The sequence below is a fragment of the Gossypium arboreum genome, unplaced genomic scaffold (assembly GCF_025698485.1).
Source record: "Gossypium arboreum isolate Shixiya-1 unplaced genomic scaffold, ASM2569848v2 Contig00289, whole genome shotgun sequence".
NCBI classification, from domain to species: domain Eukaryota; kingdom Viridiplantae; phylum Streptophyta; class Magnoliopsida; order Malvales; family Malvaceae; genus Gossypium; species Gossypium arboreum.
The window spans coordinates 18454-37614 of NW_026440405.1; the positions used below are offsets into that span (position 1 = coordinate 18454).

General features: G+C 34.3%; 1 protein-coding gene and 1 long non-coding RNA gene across 2 annotated transcripts; both read right to left on the reverse strand.

Moving 5' to 3' along the window:
* Positions 1-22: 22 nt before the first annotated feature.
* Positions 23-689, reverse strand: LOC108474910 (uncharacterized). The gene is made up of 2 exons (XR_008278793.1): positions 599-689; positions 23-488 (listed from the first exon to the last, which is right to left on the reverse strand). It is a non-coding gene; the product is annotated as an uncharacterized LOC108474910 (long non-coding RNA).
* Positions 690-996: 307 nt separating this feature from the next.
* LOC128288799 (pectinesterase 1-like) lies at positions 997-1414 on the reverse strand. The gene is made up of 2 exons (XM_053024941.1): positions 1221-1414; positions 997-1126 (listed from the first exon to the last, which is right to left on the reverse strand). Exons 1-2 carry the CDS (start codon positions 1326-1328, stop codon positions 1007-1009), a joined length of 228 nt encoding a protein of 75 aa, XP_052880901.1. The 5' UTR covers positions 1329-1414; the 3' UTR covers positions 997-1006.
* Between the last annotated feature and the right edge of the window lie 17747 nt (positions 1415-19161).

Sequence of the window (19161 nt, forward strand, 5' to 3'; positions counted from 1 at the left end):
AAGTTTGTGAAATCATCTTGACTTATTGAATCAGTGAACTTGGATATATGATGGATATTATTACATAATTTTAACTTGATATGATGGAACTTTTTACAAAATGGCAAATATCAATATCATTACTATTAACAAAAATAATACTAAATTCTGCTTCTTATTGACATTTGGCTATTTGTTTAAATACAAGCCATAGCGAGGGAAAATAAAAGAAAATAAAATTGAAGGCTAGTTATTTCCACCCAGCAACGAGGTAGACGAGAGACTACTTCTAGCAGTACCTTGAGGATATGTTGCCCGCATGAATAAGTTGGGATAGAATGAATTAATTAGGTACTGTTGGAGGAGGAAGCAACCATTTGGTACCTTCAACATAGTCAAGAACCAAGAATGGTTGAGCTTCCGCATCGGATAGTTGTTTGACGAATTTCTCTCGCGTAGCGGGAGTCGCACCTTTCCCCGTGCATTTGTATTCTCCGTAGTACACAGTGCTGCGTGTCAAACCATTCTCACATTATATATCTTAATAAATTTTTCAATATGTTGGGAAAGTTAGTTTACTTGTAGGCATGTAATGTTGTAAGGTTGAGTATTATCTTACTCGGCTCGTTCAGGTTGGCGATTACTAGACCATCCACCAGGATGGACGATTTCATCCATTTCAAGATAAGAATAAACAACTCTGACCGCTTCTTCCAAGCCCTTCCCAAAAATACGCCCTTCATTGTTAGGTAATCCTCCCATGCACGAATGAATAACCCGTATCCTCCGATGAACTTTCTCTCGCTTGTCTTGTAATTATCGCCATCTCGGATCTCCTTCGGATCTCCTTCCACAAATATTTCGAGTTCGCATCCCAATTTTCTTGTCAAATATATATACGGGGTATAATACATCATATCTCACGCGTTGATAAAATTAATACCAGATATAAAGATGTCCCGCTCCAAAATGAAATCAACGAAGGCCACGAATATGGCAATCCTTAAAGAAATGGTTGCCCCTGTCATCACACAAAGTGTCCCGAAGCCGATGATCTTGCAGTTATAGAAAGTCGAATTGTCACGGAGACTCTCAAAGCAACCGCTTGTGCTCCTACCATTTTCCCGTCTGGCCTAGGAGCAGTGTTCTATACGAATAACATGCCACCATAAAAACAAACACTTTTATATTTAATTCAATAAAGGACGGATCGTAGATGTCTAGACTCTACATTAACTTACCACTATATTGAGATTAGCACCCACAAAGTAACTACTCTCAGTAATAAGAGTGGCACTATCTACGGTTCCATATTGCTTGGCGGTGCCGTCAAATGTCAAATTTGGCATGTTTTTAGGATCTCCAACCAATGTAATGAAAGGCTTATTTCTTTCAATTCTAATTTTCTTTGTAAGATCCAGGCCGATGGATATAATCACACGCTTATGCTCCCTCGATGGAACGCTCTCGATGGCTTTGGTTATGGTATTGAATTCTCCACCCCACCTTGCATCACCTTTATGATTCTAGGTTCTGCTCTCTCACTTTGTACCAATTCGTGGTCCAAGGTTTTACCCTTTCCTTCATCGGCTTGATAATGCCGTTAAACCATGCTTCTACTTGGGATTTATCTCGGGTATTGGTTGAGACACAACAATCGGAGCAAAGAGGAGAATGCTTACACAAATTACTAAAGCATAAACTTCATCGCCCTCGATTCTTTTTCCATCCATTTCCTTCTTCTTTTTTCCTGTTAATAGAAAGAGTAATAAGTTTATTTTCTTTGTTTATTGATTATTGTGGTTGTTTTTGAATTCTAGGTGGCTCCAATTTATAAGATAAATTGGTAATAAAAAAATATAAAAAAAAGTGAGCCTTGGAGGAATCCTCGCATTGCCACTCATTTGCGTAGTTCTTGGTGCAAGAATTGCTACTGATTCGATCGAGCATTTCACGGTCGATCACCATTAATGAGCATAAATTGGATATAATTGTTGCAAAATACGCTAAATTCAGACGTGAGACTTGCATGACCATTGAATAGTATTCCTAAGTGCAAAACCTAAACCGGGTGAATTTAATGTAACGAATGGAAATATTTTATGTTGTCACCTTTATTTGTTGCCTAGTTAATACTTAATTGTTTATGTTAAGTTTATTACTAAATTATTTATTTATTAGGTTTATATAAATAAAGAAAATTTTGATTCTAAATAGAAATTTCCAATTAAGTTTTATCTTTCCTTTTCTTTCATTTATGAAAGGTGGAAAAATTTTATTGATAGAATCTATTAAATACAATACCGAACATAAAATATCTCTAAAATACTAAGATTCTAAATAAAAATATCAACAATTTTATAAGGCAATTTCAAACAAGTTGTGATTATATAAAACATAGGAATAAATCTTAAAGTATATTACAGAATGATTTAAATTAAGCAAGAATTTATATTACTAAAAGAGAATCAAATAGTAATTAACAAAGTTAATATTTATATTACTTCTATACTTTGTGTTCGTGACTTTAGGAGTAATTTTGGCCCAAAATTCCATCATTAACTCCCGGTTCATCTTATATGCTCACATAACCTTTTTCTAGCAATGGGATACAATAAAATCTATTAAAAAACTAAGTTAACTACTTAAACCGTAAAAGCATATATTATTACAAGATGGCTTGGTTTAGCTATTAAAAAAAGCTAAAATAATGTGAAAAGGGCTATAAATAACATTATAAATCATGGATTCGAACTTGAAGTCGTGTACCTGATCTATCGTAATTCGATGTAACAGATTAAACTAATTTATGCACTTTAGAGCTTGAAAGCAAGCATTTTAATTAGAATTTAATTATGTTTTGCAAGATCTCCTAAATTTTATATAATGTACAAATCGAGCCTATTATTGACCTTAGTGGCCGAATGAGGCGAAAGGGGAAGCTAATAAACTGTGTAAGGGTGCATGAGACTATTAGAAGTCGTAATAAATAGATGCTAGTCACTATGTCACAACACGGAATGATCAGTGTCGTTACTTAGGGAGCAGAATAAAGAAATCACGAAACTACCTTCGTTGTTGCGACACAACATAAGGGTGTCGCGACATACCCTTAAAGATATCCCAAGAGGAGTGAATTGAATGCTTTATCGCGACACAGGTCCTGATGTGTCACAACATCGCCTCTGGACGTAAAGTAGCACGACCGACAGGCCATTTTGGCCTACATAATCAAACTTAAAGAATAGGGCATAAATTAACCTAGGGTTAAGGTCGACGACCACCTGAAATCTATAAATAGGATCATTCTTCAAATGTTATGGACATCAATTCCTTTGTATAGTTTGATGCTTTTAATACCAGTTAAGATATTCTTTCTTTTAGGCTTTGAGATTTATTTTTAAATTGTTATTGCTTTATCTCGATAGATCTGATTTGTAAAGACAATCAAACTTTGTGGATTCATATTAATCATTAATACAAATCAGGCATTTTCTTAAACTCTACACCTCAATTCATTTATCATTTTCTATCTTTACATCTATTCCATACTGTTTAGAAAACCGTGAGGAACTAATCCCTTTATGGGGGATTAGCGAGTGGAGGTATGATTTGTTAGCTACTTTATAAGATTACTCAATAGATCAACTCTTCGGGAAAGGAAGAACCTAAACCAAAGGAAGTCATTAGGGCCGGAATGAACCTTGTAAATACTAAATAAATAATTAAATATCGATCGACCGGGTCGTAATCGTGGACCCAAATCTACTACTTCTGACACTACTGAAAACGGGCTATTACACAAATATACACTAATTATCCATTTATTTTCTAAAATACAAAAGTTTGTGAAATCATCTTGACTTATTGAATCAGTGAACTTGGATATATGATGGATATTATTACATAATTTTAACTTGATATGATGGAACTTTTTACAAAATGGCAAATATCAATATCATTACTATTAACAAAAATAATACTAAATTCTGCTTCTTATTGACATTTGGCTATTTGTTTAAATACAAGCCATAGCGAGGGAAAATAGAAGAAAATAAAATTGAAGGCTAGTTATTTCCACCCAGCAACGAGGTAGACGAGAGACTACTTCTAGCAGTACCCTGAGGATATGTTGCCCGCATGAATAAGTTGGGATAGAATGAATTAATTAGGTATCGTTGAGGAGGAAGCAACCATTTGGTACCTTCAACATAGTCAAGAACCAAGAATGGTTGAGCTTCGCATCGGATAGTTGTTTGACTAATTTCTCTCGCAGTGGCGGAGTCGCACCTTTCCCGTGCATTTGTATTCTCCGTAGTACACACAGGTTTGCGTGTCAAACCATTCTCACATTATATATCTTAATAAATTTTTCAATATGTTGGGAAAGTTAGTTTACTTGTAGGCATGTAATGTTGTAAGGTTGAGTATTATCTTACTCGGCTCAAAGTTGGCGATTACTAGACCATCCACCAGATGGACGATTTCATCCATTTCAAGATAAGAATAAACAACTCTGACCGCTTCTTCCAAGCCCTTCCCAAAAATACGCCCTTCATTGTTAGGTAATCCTCCCATGCACGAATGAATAACCCGTATCCTCCGATGAACTTTCTCTCGCCAGTTGTAATTATCGCCATCTCCGGATCTCCTTCGGATCTCCTTCCACAAATATTTCGAGTTCGCATCCCAATTTTCTTGTCAAATATATATACGGGGTATAATACATCATATCTCACGCGTTGATAAAATTAATACCAGATATAAAGATGTCCCGCTCAAAATGAAATCAACGAAGGCCACGAATATGGCAATCCTTAAAGAAATGGTTGCCCTGTCATCACACAAAGTGTCCTCGAAGCCGATGATCTTGCAGTTATAGAAAGTCAATTGTCACGGAGACTCTCAAAGCAACCGCTTGTGCTCCTACCATTTTCCCGTCTGCCTAGGAGCGGTGTTCTATACTGAATAACATGCCACCATAAAACAAACACTTTTATATTTAATTCAATAAAGGACGGATCGTAGATGTCTAGACTCTACATTAACTTACCACTATATTGAGATTAGCACCCACAAAGTAACTACTCTCAAGAATAAGAGTGGCACTATCTACGGTTCCATATTGCTTGGCGGTGCCGCCAAATGTCAAATTTGGCATGTTTTAGGATCTCCAACCAATGTAATGAAAGGCTTATTTCTTTCAATTCTAATTTTCTTTGTAAGATCCAGGCCCGATGGATATAATCACGCTTATGCCTCGATGGAACGCTCTCGATGGCTTTGGTTATGGTATTGAATTCTCCACCCCACCTTGCATCACCTTTATGATTCTAGGTTACATCTCCTTTGTACCAATTCAAGGTCCAAAGTTTTACCCTTTCCTTCATCGGCTTGATAATGCCGTTAAACCATGCTTCTACTTGGGATTTATCTCGGGTATTGGTTGAGACACAACAATCGGAGCAAAGAGGAGAATGCTTACACAAATTACTAAAGCATAAACTTCATCGCCCTCGATTCTTTTTCCATCCATTTCCTTCTTCTTTTTTCCTGTTAATAGAAAGAGTAATAAGTTTATTTTCTTTGTTTATTGATTATTGTGGTTGTTTTTGAATTCTAGGTGGCTCCAATTTATAAGATAAATTGGTAATAAAAAAATATAAAAAAAAGTGAGCCTTGGAGGAATCTTCGCATTGCCACTCATTTGCGTAGTTCTTGGTGCAAGAATTGCTACAGTTCAGACTGAGCATTTCACGGTCGATCACCATTAATGAGCATAAATTGGATATAATTGTTGCAAAATACGCGAAATTCAGACGTGAGACTTGCATGACCATTGAATAGTATTCCTAAGTGCAAAACCTAAACCGGGTGAATTTAATGTAACGAATGGAAATATTTTATGTTGTCACCTTTATTTGTTGCCTAGTTAATACTTAATTGTTTATGTTAAGTTTATTACTAAATTATTTATTTATTAGGTTTATATAAATAAAGAAAATTTTGATTCTAAATAGAAATTTCCAATTAAGTTTTATCTTTCCTTTTCTTTCATTTATGAAAGGTGGAAAAATTTTATTGATAGAATCTATGAAATACAATACCTAACATAAAACATCTCTAAAATACTAAGATTCTAAATAAAAATATCAACAATTTTATAAGGCAATTTCAAACAAGTTGTGATACTTGTTTTCAAAATATCTCAACACCACGATTAATCGATTTATCATAGACGTCACTTAAACAAATTTAACTCGATATAACAAAGTGTGGCTATTGTGGGCATGTTCTAGGATTGGATCCAATTAAAGAGCTTGGTACTTAAGCAATTTTCATGGCTCACCTCTGTCTCCTGATACCTACCGGTGCCCATTTCCATACACTTTGTTAACTCAATAAAATGTATGGTTTTAAAACACTAAACGGAACGTGGGTTTTCAACTCCAATGTAGCACGCCGATTCGCCATAACGTCTGGCCGGGTTTGGGGTGTTACATGCATGACCATTGAATAGTATTCTAAGTGTAAAACCTAAACCGGGTGAATTTAATGTAATGAATGGAAATATTTTATGTTGTCACCTTTATTTGTTGCCTAGTTAATACTTAATTGTTTATGTTAAGTTTATTACTAAATTATTTATTTATTAGGTTTATATAAATAAAGAAAATTTTGATTCTAAATAGAAATTTCCAATTAAGTTTTATCTTTCCTTTTCTTTCATTTATGAAAGGTGGAAAAATTTTATTGATAGATCTATGAAATACAATACCTAACATAAAATATCTCTAAAATACTAAGATTCTAAATAAAAATATCAACAATTTTATAAGGCAATTTCAAACAAGTTGTGATTATATAAAACATAGGAATAAATCTTAAAGTATATTACAGAACAGATTTAAATTAAGCAAGAATTTATATTACTAAAAGAGAATCAAATAGTAATTAACAAAGTTAATATTTATATTACTTATACTTTGTGTTCGTGATTTTAGCGTATTTTGGCCCAAAATTCCATCATTAACTCCCGATTCATCTTATATGCTCACATAACCTTTTTTCTAGCAATGGAATACAATAAAATCTATTAAAAAACTAAGTTAACTACTTAAACTGTAAAGCATATATTATTACAAGATGGCTTGGTTTAGCTATTAAAAAAGCTAAAATAATGTGAAAAGGGCTATAAATAACATTATAAATCATGGATTCGAACTTGAAGTCGTAAAATTCATCTATTCGTATGTAATAAGATTAAACTAATTTATGCACTTTAGAGCTTGAAAGCAAGCATTTTAATTAGAATTTAATTATGTTTTGCAAGATCTCCTAAATTTTATATAATGTACAAATCGAGCCTATTATTGACCATATAGGCCGAATGAGGCCAAGGGGCTAATGAACTGTAAGGGTGCATGAGATGTTAGAAGTCGTAATAAATAGATGCTAGTCACTATGTCACAACACGGAATGATCTGTTACTTAGGAGCGTAATAAAGAAATCACGAAACTACCTTCAGTTGTTACGACACAACATAAGGGTGTCGCGCATACCCTTAAAGATATCCTAAGAGCAGTGAATTGAATGCTTCATCATGACAGTCCTGTGTCACAACATCGCCCGACGAAAGTAGCACGACCGAGAGGTCATTTTGGCCTATAATCAAACTTAAAGAATAGGAACGCTAATTAACCTAGGGTTAAGGTCCATCGACAACGAAATCTATAAATAGGATCATTCTTCAAATGTTATGGACATCAATTCCTTTGTATAGTTTGATGCTTTTAATACCGAAGATATTCTTTCTTTTAGGCTTTGAGATTTATTTTAAATTGTTATTGCTTTATCTCGATAGATCCGATTTGTAAAGACAATCAAACTTTGTGGATTCATATTAATCATTAATACAAATGGCATTTTCTTAAACTCTACACCTCAATTCATTTATCATTTTCTATCTTTACATCTATTCCATACTGTTTAGAAAACCATGAGGAACTAATCCCTTTATGGGGGATTAGCGAGTGGAGGTATGATTTGTTAGCTACTTTATAAGATTACTCAATAGATCAACTCTTCGGGAAAGGAAGAACCTAAACCAAAGGAAGTCATTAAAGGGAATGAACCTTGTAAATACTAAATAAATAATTAAAATATCGATCGACCGGTCGAATCAGGACCCAAATCTACTACTCGACACTACTGAAAACGGGCTATTACACAAATATACACTAATTATCCATTTATTTTCTAAAATACAAAAGTTTGTGAAATCATCTTGACTTATTGAATCAGTGAACTTGGATATATGATGGATATTATTACATAATTTTAACTTGATATGATGGAACTTTTACAAAATGGCAAATATCAATATCATTACTATTAACAAAAATAATACTAAATTTCGCTTTATTGACATTTGGCTATTTGTTTAAATACAAGCTATAGAAGAGGGAAATAAAAGAAAATAAAATTGAAGGCTAGTTATTTCCACCCAAAGAACGGTAGCGAGAGACTACTTCTAGCAGCACCGAGGATATGTTGCGCCATGAATAAGTTGGGATAGAATGAATTAATTAGGTATCGTTGGAGGAGGAAGCAACCATTTGGTACCTTCAACATAGTCAAGAACCAAGAATGGTTGAGCTTCCGATCGGATAGTTGTTTGATAATTTCTCGCGAATGAGTCGACCTTTCCCTGCATTTGTATTCTCCGAGTACACAAGGTCGCGTGTCAAACCATTCTCACATTATATATCTTAATAAATTTTTCAATATGTTGGGAAAGTTAGTTTACTTGTAGGCATGTAATGTTGTAAAGGTTGAGTATTATCTTACTCGCCTGTTCAAAGGATGACATAGACCATCCACCAGATGGACGATTTCATCCATTTCAAGATAAGAATAAACAACTCTCGGATCGCTTCTTCCAAGCCCTTCCCAAAAATACGCCCTTCGCCGTCTTTAATCCTCCCATGCACGAATGAATAACCCGATCCTCCGATGAACTTTCTCTCGCCAGGTCAATTATCGCCATCTCCGATCTCTTTCGGATCTCCTTCCACAAATATTTCGAGTTCTCGATCCCAATTTTCTTGTCAAATATATATACGTATAATACATCATATCTCACGCTGATAAAATTAATACCAGATATAAAGATGTCCCGCTCCGAAAATGAAATCAATAAAGGCTAATAATATGGCAATCCTTAAAGAAATGGTTGCCTCCTATCACACACAAAGTGTCCGGAAGCCGATGATCTTGCGCTTATAGAAAGCCGATTGTCACGGAGACTCTCAAAGCAACCGCTTGTGCTCCTACCATTTTCCGTCTGCCTAGGAGCGTTGTTCTATACAAATAACATGCCACCATAAAACAAACACTTTTATATTTAATTCAATAAAGGACGGATCGTAGATGTCTAGACTCTACATTAACTTACCACTATATTGAGATTAGCACCCACAAAGTAACTACCTCAAGAATAAGAGTGGCACTATCTCGGTTCCATATTATTGGCACTGGCCAAATGTCAAATTTGGCATGTTTTAGGATCTCCAACCAATGTAATGAAAGGCTTATTTCTTTCAATTCTAATTTTTCTTTGTAAGATCCAGTTCGGGATATAATCACACGCTTGGCTGCCTCGATGGAACGCTTCGATGGCTTTGGTTATGGTATTGAATTCTCCACCCCACCTTGCATCACCTTTATGATTCTAGGTTCGCTCTCCGCCTGTACAATTCGGTGGTCAAGGTTTTACCCTTTCCTTCATCGGGCTTGATAATGCCAAAACCATGCTTCTACTTGGGATTTATCTGCGGGTATTGGTTGAGACACAACAATCGAGCAAAGAGCGAATGCTTACACAAATTACTAAAGCATAAACTTCATCGCCTCGATTCTTTTTCCATCCATTTCTTCTTCTTTTTCCGTTAATAGAAAGAGTAATAAGTTTATTTTCTTTGTTTATTGATTATTGTGGTTGTTTTGAATTTAGGTGGCTCCAATTTATAAGATAAATTGGTAATAAAAATATAAAAAAGTGAGCCTTGAGGAATCCTCGATTGCCACTCATTTATGTAGTTCTTGGTGCAAGAATTGCTACGTCGTGATCGAGCATTTCACTACGATCACCATTAATGAGCATAAATTGATATAATTGTTGGAAAATACGCTAAATTCGTGACGTGAGACTTGCATGACCATTGAATAGTATTCCTAGGTGCAAAACCTAAACCGTGAATTTAATGTAACGTAATGGAAATATTTTGTGTTAAGTTTATTAGAAATTATTTATTTATTAGGTTTATATAAATAAAGAAAATTTTGATTCTAAATAGAAATTTCCAATTAAGTTTTATCTTTCCTTTTCTTTCATTTATGAAAGGTGGAAAATTTTATTGATAGGATCTATGAAATACAATACCTAACATAAAATATCTCTAAAATACTAAGATTCTAAATAAAAATATCAACAATTTTATAAGGCAATTTCAAACAAGTTGATTATATAAAAATAGGAATAAATCTTAAAGTATATTACAGAACAGATTTAAATTAAGCAAGAATTTATATTACTAAAAGAGAATCAAATAGTAATTAACAAAGTTAATATTTATATTACTTCTATTTTGTGTTTCGGACTTTAGCAGAATTTTGGCCCAAAATTCCATCATTAACTCCTTGCCATCTTATATGCTCACATAACCTTTTTCTACCACAAACCGAGACACAAAATTAATTAATTACTATTTTCTATGTTTATTGTGCATGAATATACATATGTGAAAATTTAGTGCCTTAATTTCGTCATTTGTAGGTGAAATTTATTAGAAAGGACTTATGTGAGGAAATTGAGAAATGTGCTAGGCTAATGTTAAAGTGGCCTATTGATATATATTAGAAAATGCTTGGATTTGCATGTCAAATTGCCAAATTTCCTTATGGTGGCCGGCCAAGATAGATTGAGGATGGGCAGTGTATTTGTTTGCCTTAGATTTTATAATGAGAAATTGGGTAATGGGAGACAAGCTAAAATAAAGAAAGGAATTAAAAGAAAAGGGAATAAAATAAGAAAAGAAAAAGGGGAATGTTCATCCTTACCTTTGCCATTGCCGTGAGTGAGGGAGAGAAAGGGGAGGAAAAGAGAGTTCTCTTTGTTGAACTTGGCCGCTAAAAGGAAGGAAGGAGGGAGAATTTCGGTCACTTGAAGCCTTAAGGAGGTTAGTACATTGTGTTAACTTGTAAGATGTTTACTTGTTGTGAGTGAACGATCATGGTTCTTGTTTAGCCATGCAAAATGTTGAATAATGTTGGGGAAAGGAACATTAGGCTATGGAAAAGGGGGAACTCTTTGATTGTTTAAGATAGTTTAGATAGTATGTGATTTTTTTGGGTATTGTGAGTTGAGATGTAAGTGTGTGTGTGTGTGTTGGCCATAGGGGTTTGCTAGGAAATTTTATTGGTTGAATGATGGGTGGCGAATGAACTATGAGGGGTTATGAGAAGAATGTGGGAAGCTAAGGTGCGAACCATAGTCTCGGTGATAGGAATGATGCGGTTGGTGTTTTGATCTTTGTGGTGATGAGGCATGAAGTGTTCGCCATGGTACTAAAGTGTTGTGCTTGTGTTAAAACTTAGAAATTATTTTGTTATGGCTAGTATAGATATGGATGACCGAACATGAGAGCATGATTGGATGAAGAGCTTGGTTAATTGTAGTTATATGTGAATTTACATGATGTTACAAATAGATGTGAAAATATATGCTAGATTAGGAAAATTTGATTAAATGTTCATGAGATGAAATTAGGTGTTTAAAAGATGTTATAGTTGACATTGTATATATATACATACATTCGCCATTTAATTGAGTATAAAGATGGTGTTAAATCTAATCGTGATGCCCTATATATATATATATATATATATATATATATATACATAAGTATGCCGTTCGTGATGTTACCTTTAATTATGTCTATAATCGACTAAATGGGTAATTAGTGAGGACGGTTGCGAATATACAAGCATACATATGCATGTGTAGTTAAATTATGAATGTTTAGCAAGATGGTTAAACTGGTTGATTTATTGATCAAGCTCAAGGAGTTAAAGAAGGAGAATCAAGCAAGGGAAAGGCGAAGGTCATAAAGTAGCCGACTTGAAATTATTTTACCCAACACAAAGTAAGTCATTAAGCATATATTTGGTGTTGATGTAAATGACCATAATATATACGCAATTGTGTTTAAATGAGTTGATGTGTAAATGAAAATGTATGTGTATGGAATGATGCCATGGTTGAATGTATAAAGGCAGCAACATGCATAAGGTATTGGTCTCGGCACTAAGTGTGCGGGTATAAATGGACACGGTGACAAGATTGGCACTAAGTGTCGGGTTTAAAATTGTACAGCACTAAGTGTGCGAACTGAAAATATATAGCACTAAGTGTGCGAACTGAAAATATATAGCACTAAGTGTGCGAGCTGAAAATTATATAGCACTAAGTGTGCGAGCTGAAAATATATAGCACTAAGTGTGCGGATTCACTATATGCTCTTGCTACAATTGGCAATCGAGTGTGCGACATTATCGAGTTAATCCGGACAGCGGATCTGGTAAGTACCTTGAGCTCATGACGATTAGGCAATACGTTCATGCTCGGGTTGAGCTTGTAAGCTTTAAATCTATGTGATGATTGCAATTGTATGATTGTGGTGTGAATGAGTTGGTGTGTAAAATGCCTCAAATATCTTATTGTATAAAATATGAAATGTGGATGTATGACTTGGTATGAGATTGAACCGAAAGGTCCGAGGAATTATGGTATAGTTTCGATATGGATGAAGTACCTAGCCTCGCTTATTGTTTGATGTTGCGAAAATTTTATTAATGGATGGTTGATGAATGCTTATGACTTACTGAGTTATAAACTCACTCGGTGTTTTCTTGTCACCCATTTTAGGTCTCTTGGACTCGTATTGTTGCGTTTCGGAACCGTCGTTGAAGTCATCACACCGGCTGGAAACCTTTTGGTATTGTCTTCGTAGTTGAACTAGGAGAACATTTGGCATGTATAGGCTATTATGTTTTGTTGAATTGTGGGTTGTAAACTTTCAGCCATGTGAAAATGGCCTATGTGGTCGCCGAGTGGGATGCTAGAACCTATAGCCACGAGTCTTAGAAATTTTAATTTTGATAAGGTGGCCATAATTTGTATCATGTATGATGGATGATTAGTAAGGCCAAGGAAAGATTCACGAAATTGGCATAGTCTACTGCAGTAACTGTTGCGGGCAGCAGCAGTGAGATGAGATTGAAAAATCACTAAAAATAGTATAAGTAGAATTAAATAGTAAATAAATTATGAAATTGAACCTTGATGAATCTATTTTTATATGGGTGAAACGAAACGACCATATGAGCAGTATACTGAGAGATATTAAAGTTCTCGTGAGACAGGGCCAGAACGGTTTCTGGGTCCCCTATCTCGACTTTGAAAATTTACCATAAATTATCCAGACAGAATTAGAAGTCATTCCTTATATGTGAAGATTCCCCTTTGAGTCTAGTTTCATTAGAAACAAACATCATGAGTATTGAAGCTCTGTACGAGAAGATATTCAGGTCGTAATGCGCAAAGGTCAGTGTAGTCGACCCCTGTAACATGGGCGACTTTAACTAATAAACTGTACCAATTGGCCTGACCAAAAATTCTAGAAATAAATCCATGGATAGACACATGAGTCTAAATTCAGGGAAAATTTACAGAATCAGTTTCCGAGTTTTGAAACTCGAGATATGATTTTTAAGGCGACAGTGACGCAGTTAGCTAGCCTGCCTGGAACAGCAATCAATATTACAAAGAGAGAAATAAGGGAAGTGAGCCCGGTAACACCACGTGTTCAAATCCGATGACGATCTCGGGTTTGGGGTGTTACAATTTCCACCCAGCAACGAGGTAGACGAGAGACTACTTCTAGCAGTACCCTGAGAATATGTTGCCCGCATGAATAAGTTGGGATAGAATGAATTAATTAGGTACTGTTGGAGGAGGAAGCAACCATTTGGTACCTTCAACATAGTCAAGAACCAAGAATGATTGAGCTTCTGCATCGGATATTTGTTTGACGAATTTCTCTCGTGTAGCGGGAGTCGCACCTTTCCCCGTGCATTTGTATTCTCCGTAGTACACAGTGCTGTGTGTCAAACCATTCTCACATTATATATCTTAATAAATTTATCAATATGTTGGGAAAGTTAGTTTACTTGTAGGCATGTAATGTTGTAAGGTTGAGTATTATCTTACTCGGCTCGTTCAGGTTGGCGATTACTAGACCATCCACCAGGATGGACGATTTCATCCATTTCAGTATAAGAATAAACAACTCTCGACCGCTCTTCCAAGCCCTTCCCAAAAATACGCCCTTCATTGTCTGTAATCCTCCCATGCACAAATGAATAACCCGTATCCTCCGATGAACTTTCTCTCGCTTGTCTGTAATTATCGCCATCTCGGATCTCTTTCTAGATCTCCTTACACAAATATTTCCGAGTTCGCATCCTAATTTTCTCGTCAAATATATATACGAGGGTATAATACATCATATCTCACGCTTGATAAAATTAGTACCGATATAAAGATGTCCCGCTCAAAATAAAATCAACATTAGCACGAATATGGCAATCCTTAAAGAAATGGTTGCCCTGTCATCACACAAAGTGTCCCGAAGCCGATGATCTTGCAGTTATAGAAAGCGACTTGTCACGGAGACTCTCAAAGCAACCGCTTGTGCTCTTACCATTTTCCCGTCTGCCTAGGAGTAGTGTTCTATCTGAATAACATGCCACCATAAAAACAAACACTATTATATTTAATTCAATAAATGACGGATCATGGATGTCTAAACTCTACATTAACTTACCACTATATTGAGATTAGCATCCATAAAGTAACTACTCTCAATAATAAGAGTGGCACTATCTACGGTTCCATATTGCTTGGCGGTGCCTCAAATGTCAAATTTGGCATGTTTTAGGATCTCCAACCAATGTAATTAAAGGCTTATTTCTTTCAATTCTAATTTTCTCTTTGTAAGATCCAGTCGATGGATATAATCACACGTTAGCTTCCCGATGGAACGCCTCGATGGCTTTGGTTATGGTATTGAATTCTCCACCCCACCTTGCATCACCTTTATGATTCTAGGTTCTATCTCCTCGAACCAATTCGGGTCTAAGGTTTTACCCTTTCCTTCATGGCTTGATAATGCCGTTAAACCACGCTTCTACTTGGGATTTATCTGCGGTATTGGTTGAGACACAACAATCGAGCAAAGAGGAGAATGCTTACACAAATTACTAAAGCATAAACTTCATTGCCCTCTATTCTTTTCCATCCATTTCCTACTTCTTTTTCCGTTAATAGAAAGAGTAATAAGTTTATTTTCTTCGTTTATTGATTATTGAGGTTATCTTTGAATTCTAGTGGCTCTAATTTATAAGATAAATTGGTGATAAAAAAATATAAAAAAAAAGTGAGCCTTGGAGGATTTCTCGCATTGCCACTCATTTGCGTAGTTCTTGGAGCAAGAATTGCTATAGTTCAGACTGAGCATTTCACGGTCGATCACCATTAATGAGAATAAACCGGATATAATTGTTGCAAAATATGAGAAGTGGAACCCTAAAGATTGTGGTTATTGTTGTACGAAAAACTATCATACTAAGTTTTTTCAGCAGGGATCTCCTGACAATGTGCTACATGGTACTGTCATTGACAACAAAGTATGCCATCCAAAGAAGAATGATTTTTACCTTGGTACCCATGCTGGAATGATTGGAATCACGAGGCAGACCCACTATCATGTTCTTTTAGACTAGGCTGGGTTTTCGGCTGATGATCTACGAGAGTTTATTCATTCTCTATCCTATATGTATCAAAGGAGCACCATGACCATATTTTTTGTGGCTCCTATTTGCTACGCTCATTTGGAAACTTCACGTTGGGGCAATTTATGAAGATTAGGATGCTTGAAACATCATCGAGTCATGGTGGGATGTATGCTTCGGAGTAATCTCGTACCTCGACTTTCCAGGTTGAAGGATAAAGTCGACAACTTCATTTTTGCTCACGAGAATCATTGAACCATCTTTTGTAGGGTTTGACAAACAAGGCCGGGATTGTCTTCTGGGCAATCCCTTTCATGGGTTTATGAATCAAGATTTTTCCTCCAAGCTTTGATGGAGTCAAGAATTGAATGCCTCTAGTAAACTTAACTTGAAAGTATTCATCCTAAGCAAATGTACCAAGAATGGATGACACAGACTTATGACAAAGAAGGTTTGTCCAAAAGAATTTCATAAAGGAAACATTGTCTTGAAAGAGATCCTTCCCATGCAAAAGGATGCCGAATTGGGAATGGTCATATGTTCGAAGAGGGCTTTCTCTAGAGGTGCACTGATTTTGACAAGAAATGGATAGGAAGAATTTATCTGATCCAGTGAATTTGGACTCGGTCAAGGAGTACTTTGTATGAAGGAGAAGGGAAGCCAAGGTGAAAACTCGCAAAGGGCACTTTGGGACTTCTATTTCAAAAAAAAAAAGGAAAAAAAGAAAAAAAAAGGAAAAAAAGAAAACAAAAAGAAAACAAAACTCGGTCAAGGAGTACTTTGTATGAAGGAGAAGGAAGCCAAGGTGAAAACTCAAAAGGCACTTTGGGACTTCTATTTCAAAAAAAAAAGAAAAAAAAGAAAAAAAAGAAAACAAAAGAAAAGAAAAAGAAAAAAAGAACAAAGAAAAAAGAAAAATGGAGAGGCCAAGGTGAAAACCCAAAGGCGCCTTGAGAGCAAAGGGTTTTGAGTTGAAAACCCGAAAGGGCAGCTCAAATTTGGAAAGTCATGTAGTGACCTTGCTATACTAGATTCGACGAGAAGTGAAGTATGTTACATATCGAGGCATCAACGAATTACTTTGGATCTTTTAAACACATGTTGAACTCAAAAAGTCTTCATGGAGTGGTGTATAGACGCTCAGGCGATATCTGGGGCATCCGATTTCTCCTATTTACTATATTTGAATTCTTTTTTCAAAGATATGTTCTCGAGTTAATCTTTTCGCATTCCTTCCAATAATTTGTCCAAATCTAATTATCCTCGGGATCCATTTATTTGTCTCCCATTATTCATGTAATAACCAAATTCACGGACAGGAAAAGTGAGTTATAGGCCTCCGTCTTAGTGAAATAAGTTCGAAAATAATTATTAAAAATATTTATGAGCCTAGTGGTGTGTCTAATTAGGATCTAATTAGGTGAATTTAGCTTAATTTAGAGTAAGTAATAAAAAGGATTAAATTGAATAAAGGGTAAAAGTTTAATTATAAAGCAATAGAAAATAAAATGGATTAAAATAGCAATTAAGCCATTGACTACAAATGAGGCGACATATTGGTGAAATAAAATCAAAGATTTTTTAGGTTTTATATATTATAATGATTATTATTATGGTTTATATTAAATTATTATAATTATTAATTAACATTATGGTTTTATATTAGATAATTATTATTAGCATTATTATTAAATAAATTAAATAGTAGATAATTGTATGGTAATAAAAATATGCATGTGTAAAAATTATTTTGGTACATTTGTAATTTAAATACTTAATTACTTATAATTTAAGTAAAAAGATATTTGTTAATTAAACTATTAAATTATTAAATTATGAGATTTTGTTTGAGAAACAAATTAAATAATGGCAAATGTAATAAAATTATTGGTACAAATGTAGAATTAAATATGTGTACAATTGTAAAATATGTAAATGATGTTAAAATAGATATTTAAAATAAATATATTATAATATATGCTAATTAAATAAGTAAAACAAATAAATATAAAAGAGAAATAAAGAAACAAAAGGGAATAGAAACAGAATTGAAAATGGGAAGCAGGGGAGAAAAAGAGAAAGAAAAAGGGAAAGAAAAATAAAAGAGAAAGAAAAAGGGAAAGAAAAATAAAAGAGAAAACTAAGGATTTGAAGCTTGGAGTTAATTTGGTAAGTCAATTAAGTCCTTTTTAGTTAATTTTGATGTTTTAGAAGCTTTAAAACAAGATTTTGATGAAATTAAGTTGATAGTTCAAGAGTTCATATGTTTCCAAATATGGTTCATGTTGGATAAATTATGGAATTAGAGATTTAATTGAATGAATTCTAAGTTAGAATTGATTAAGGGATTAAATTGCAAACTAGGCTATAAGTTTTATGTTGAAGGGACTAAATTGAAGAAATTTCAAAATTCGGGAAATATGCTGGAAATTTTATAGTTATAAGTTTAGACAGAATTTGAATAGAAAAAGAGAGTGAATTGGATTAAGAAAATAATTAAGTTTAGTTAGGATTAAATTGGGAATAAGGTAGGAATTGTTTAGAAATTTAATTATTTATTATAATTAATGCTGTAAATAATAATATAAATTACTATTCTTTTCAGAGCCAACAAAGAACCAAACGTCAAATCGAAAGGAAAGGAGAAAGTCATCGAGGACTAAAACGGAGAATTACTTGTGTATTACTATAATTCAAATTTTAATTATTATTGATTGCAAATTTTAATTGTTATGTATGGTAAGTAAGACTTGAGGTAAGTATGTGATTATTTGAAAAGTGTATTGATTGAAAAATAAATAAATGGTGACAGTTGTATGGTGTTGATAGTATACACTTGTGTGAAAATTAATTTGTATATGAATTAAGATAATAGATATTTGAATTGAATGAGTATTGAAAATTTTTGTGTAAATGAAATTGAAATTAGAAAAGTAAAATAATACCCTATTAACTTGTCGGACTAGATTTGATACAAATGGCATGCCATTGGATTTGTGATGAGATGAGGAGATTGTAGTTCTACCGAGAAGATGTTTCGTTATTATATACTTGATTTATCCAAGAGGCACTTAATGCCTTCTGGTGTGTTATGGAGGATTTAAAATATTCTAGGTGTGTTTGGGTTGGACATTCGTGTGTTTGGGTGGAAATCAGCTACTGCATAGTCCGAGCTTTGTTAATAGGGTAAATAATTGAAATGAAATTTTGAAAATGAGATTATTTGTTTTAGCACTATTGAAAATACGAGAAAGAATGTATGAGCT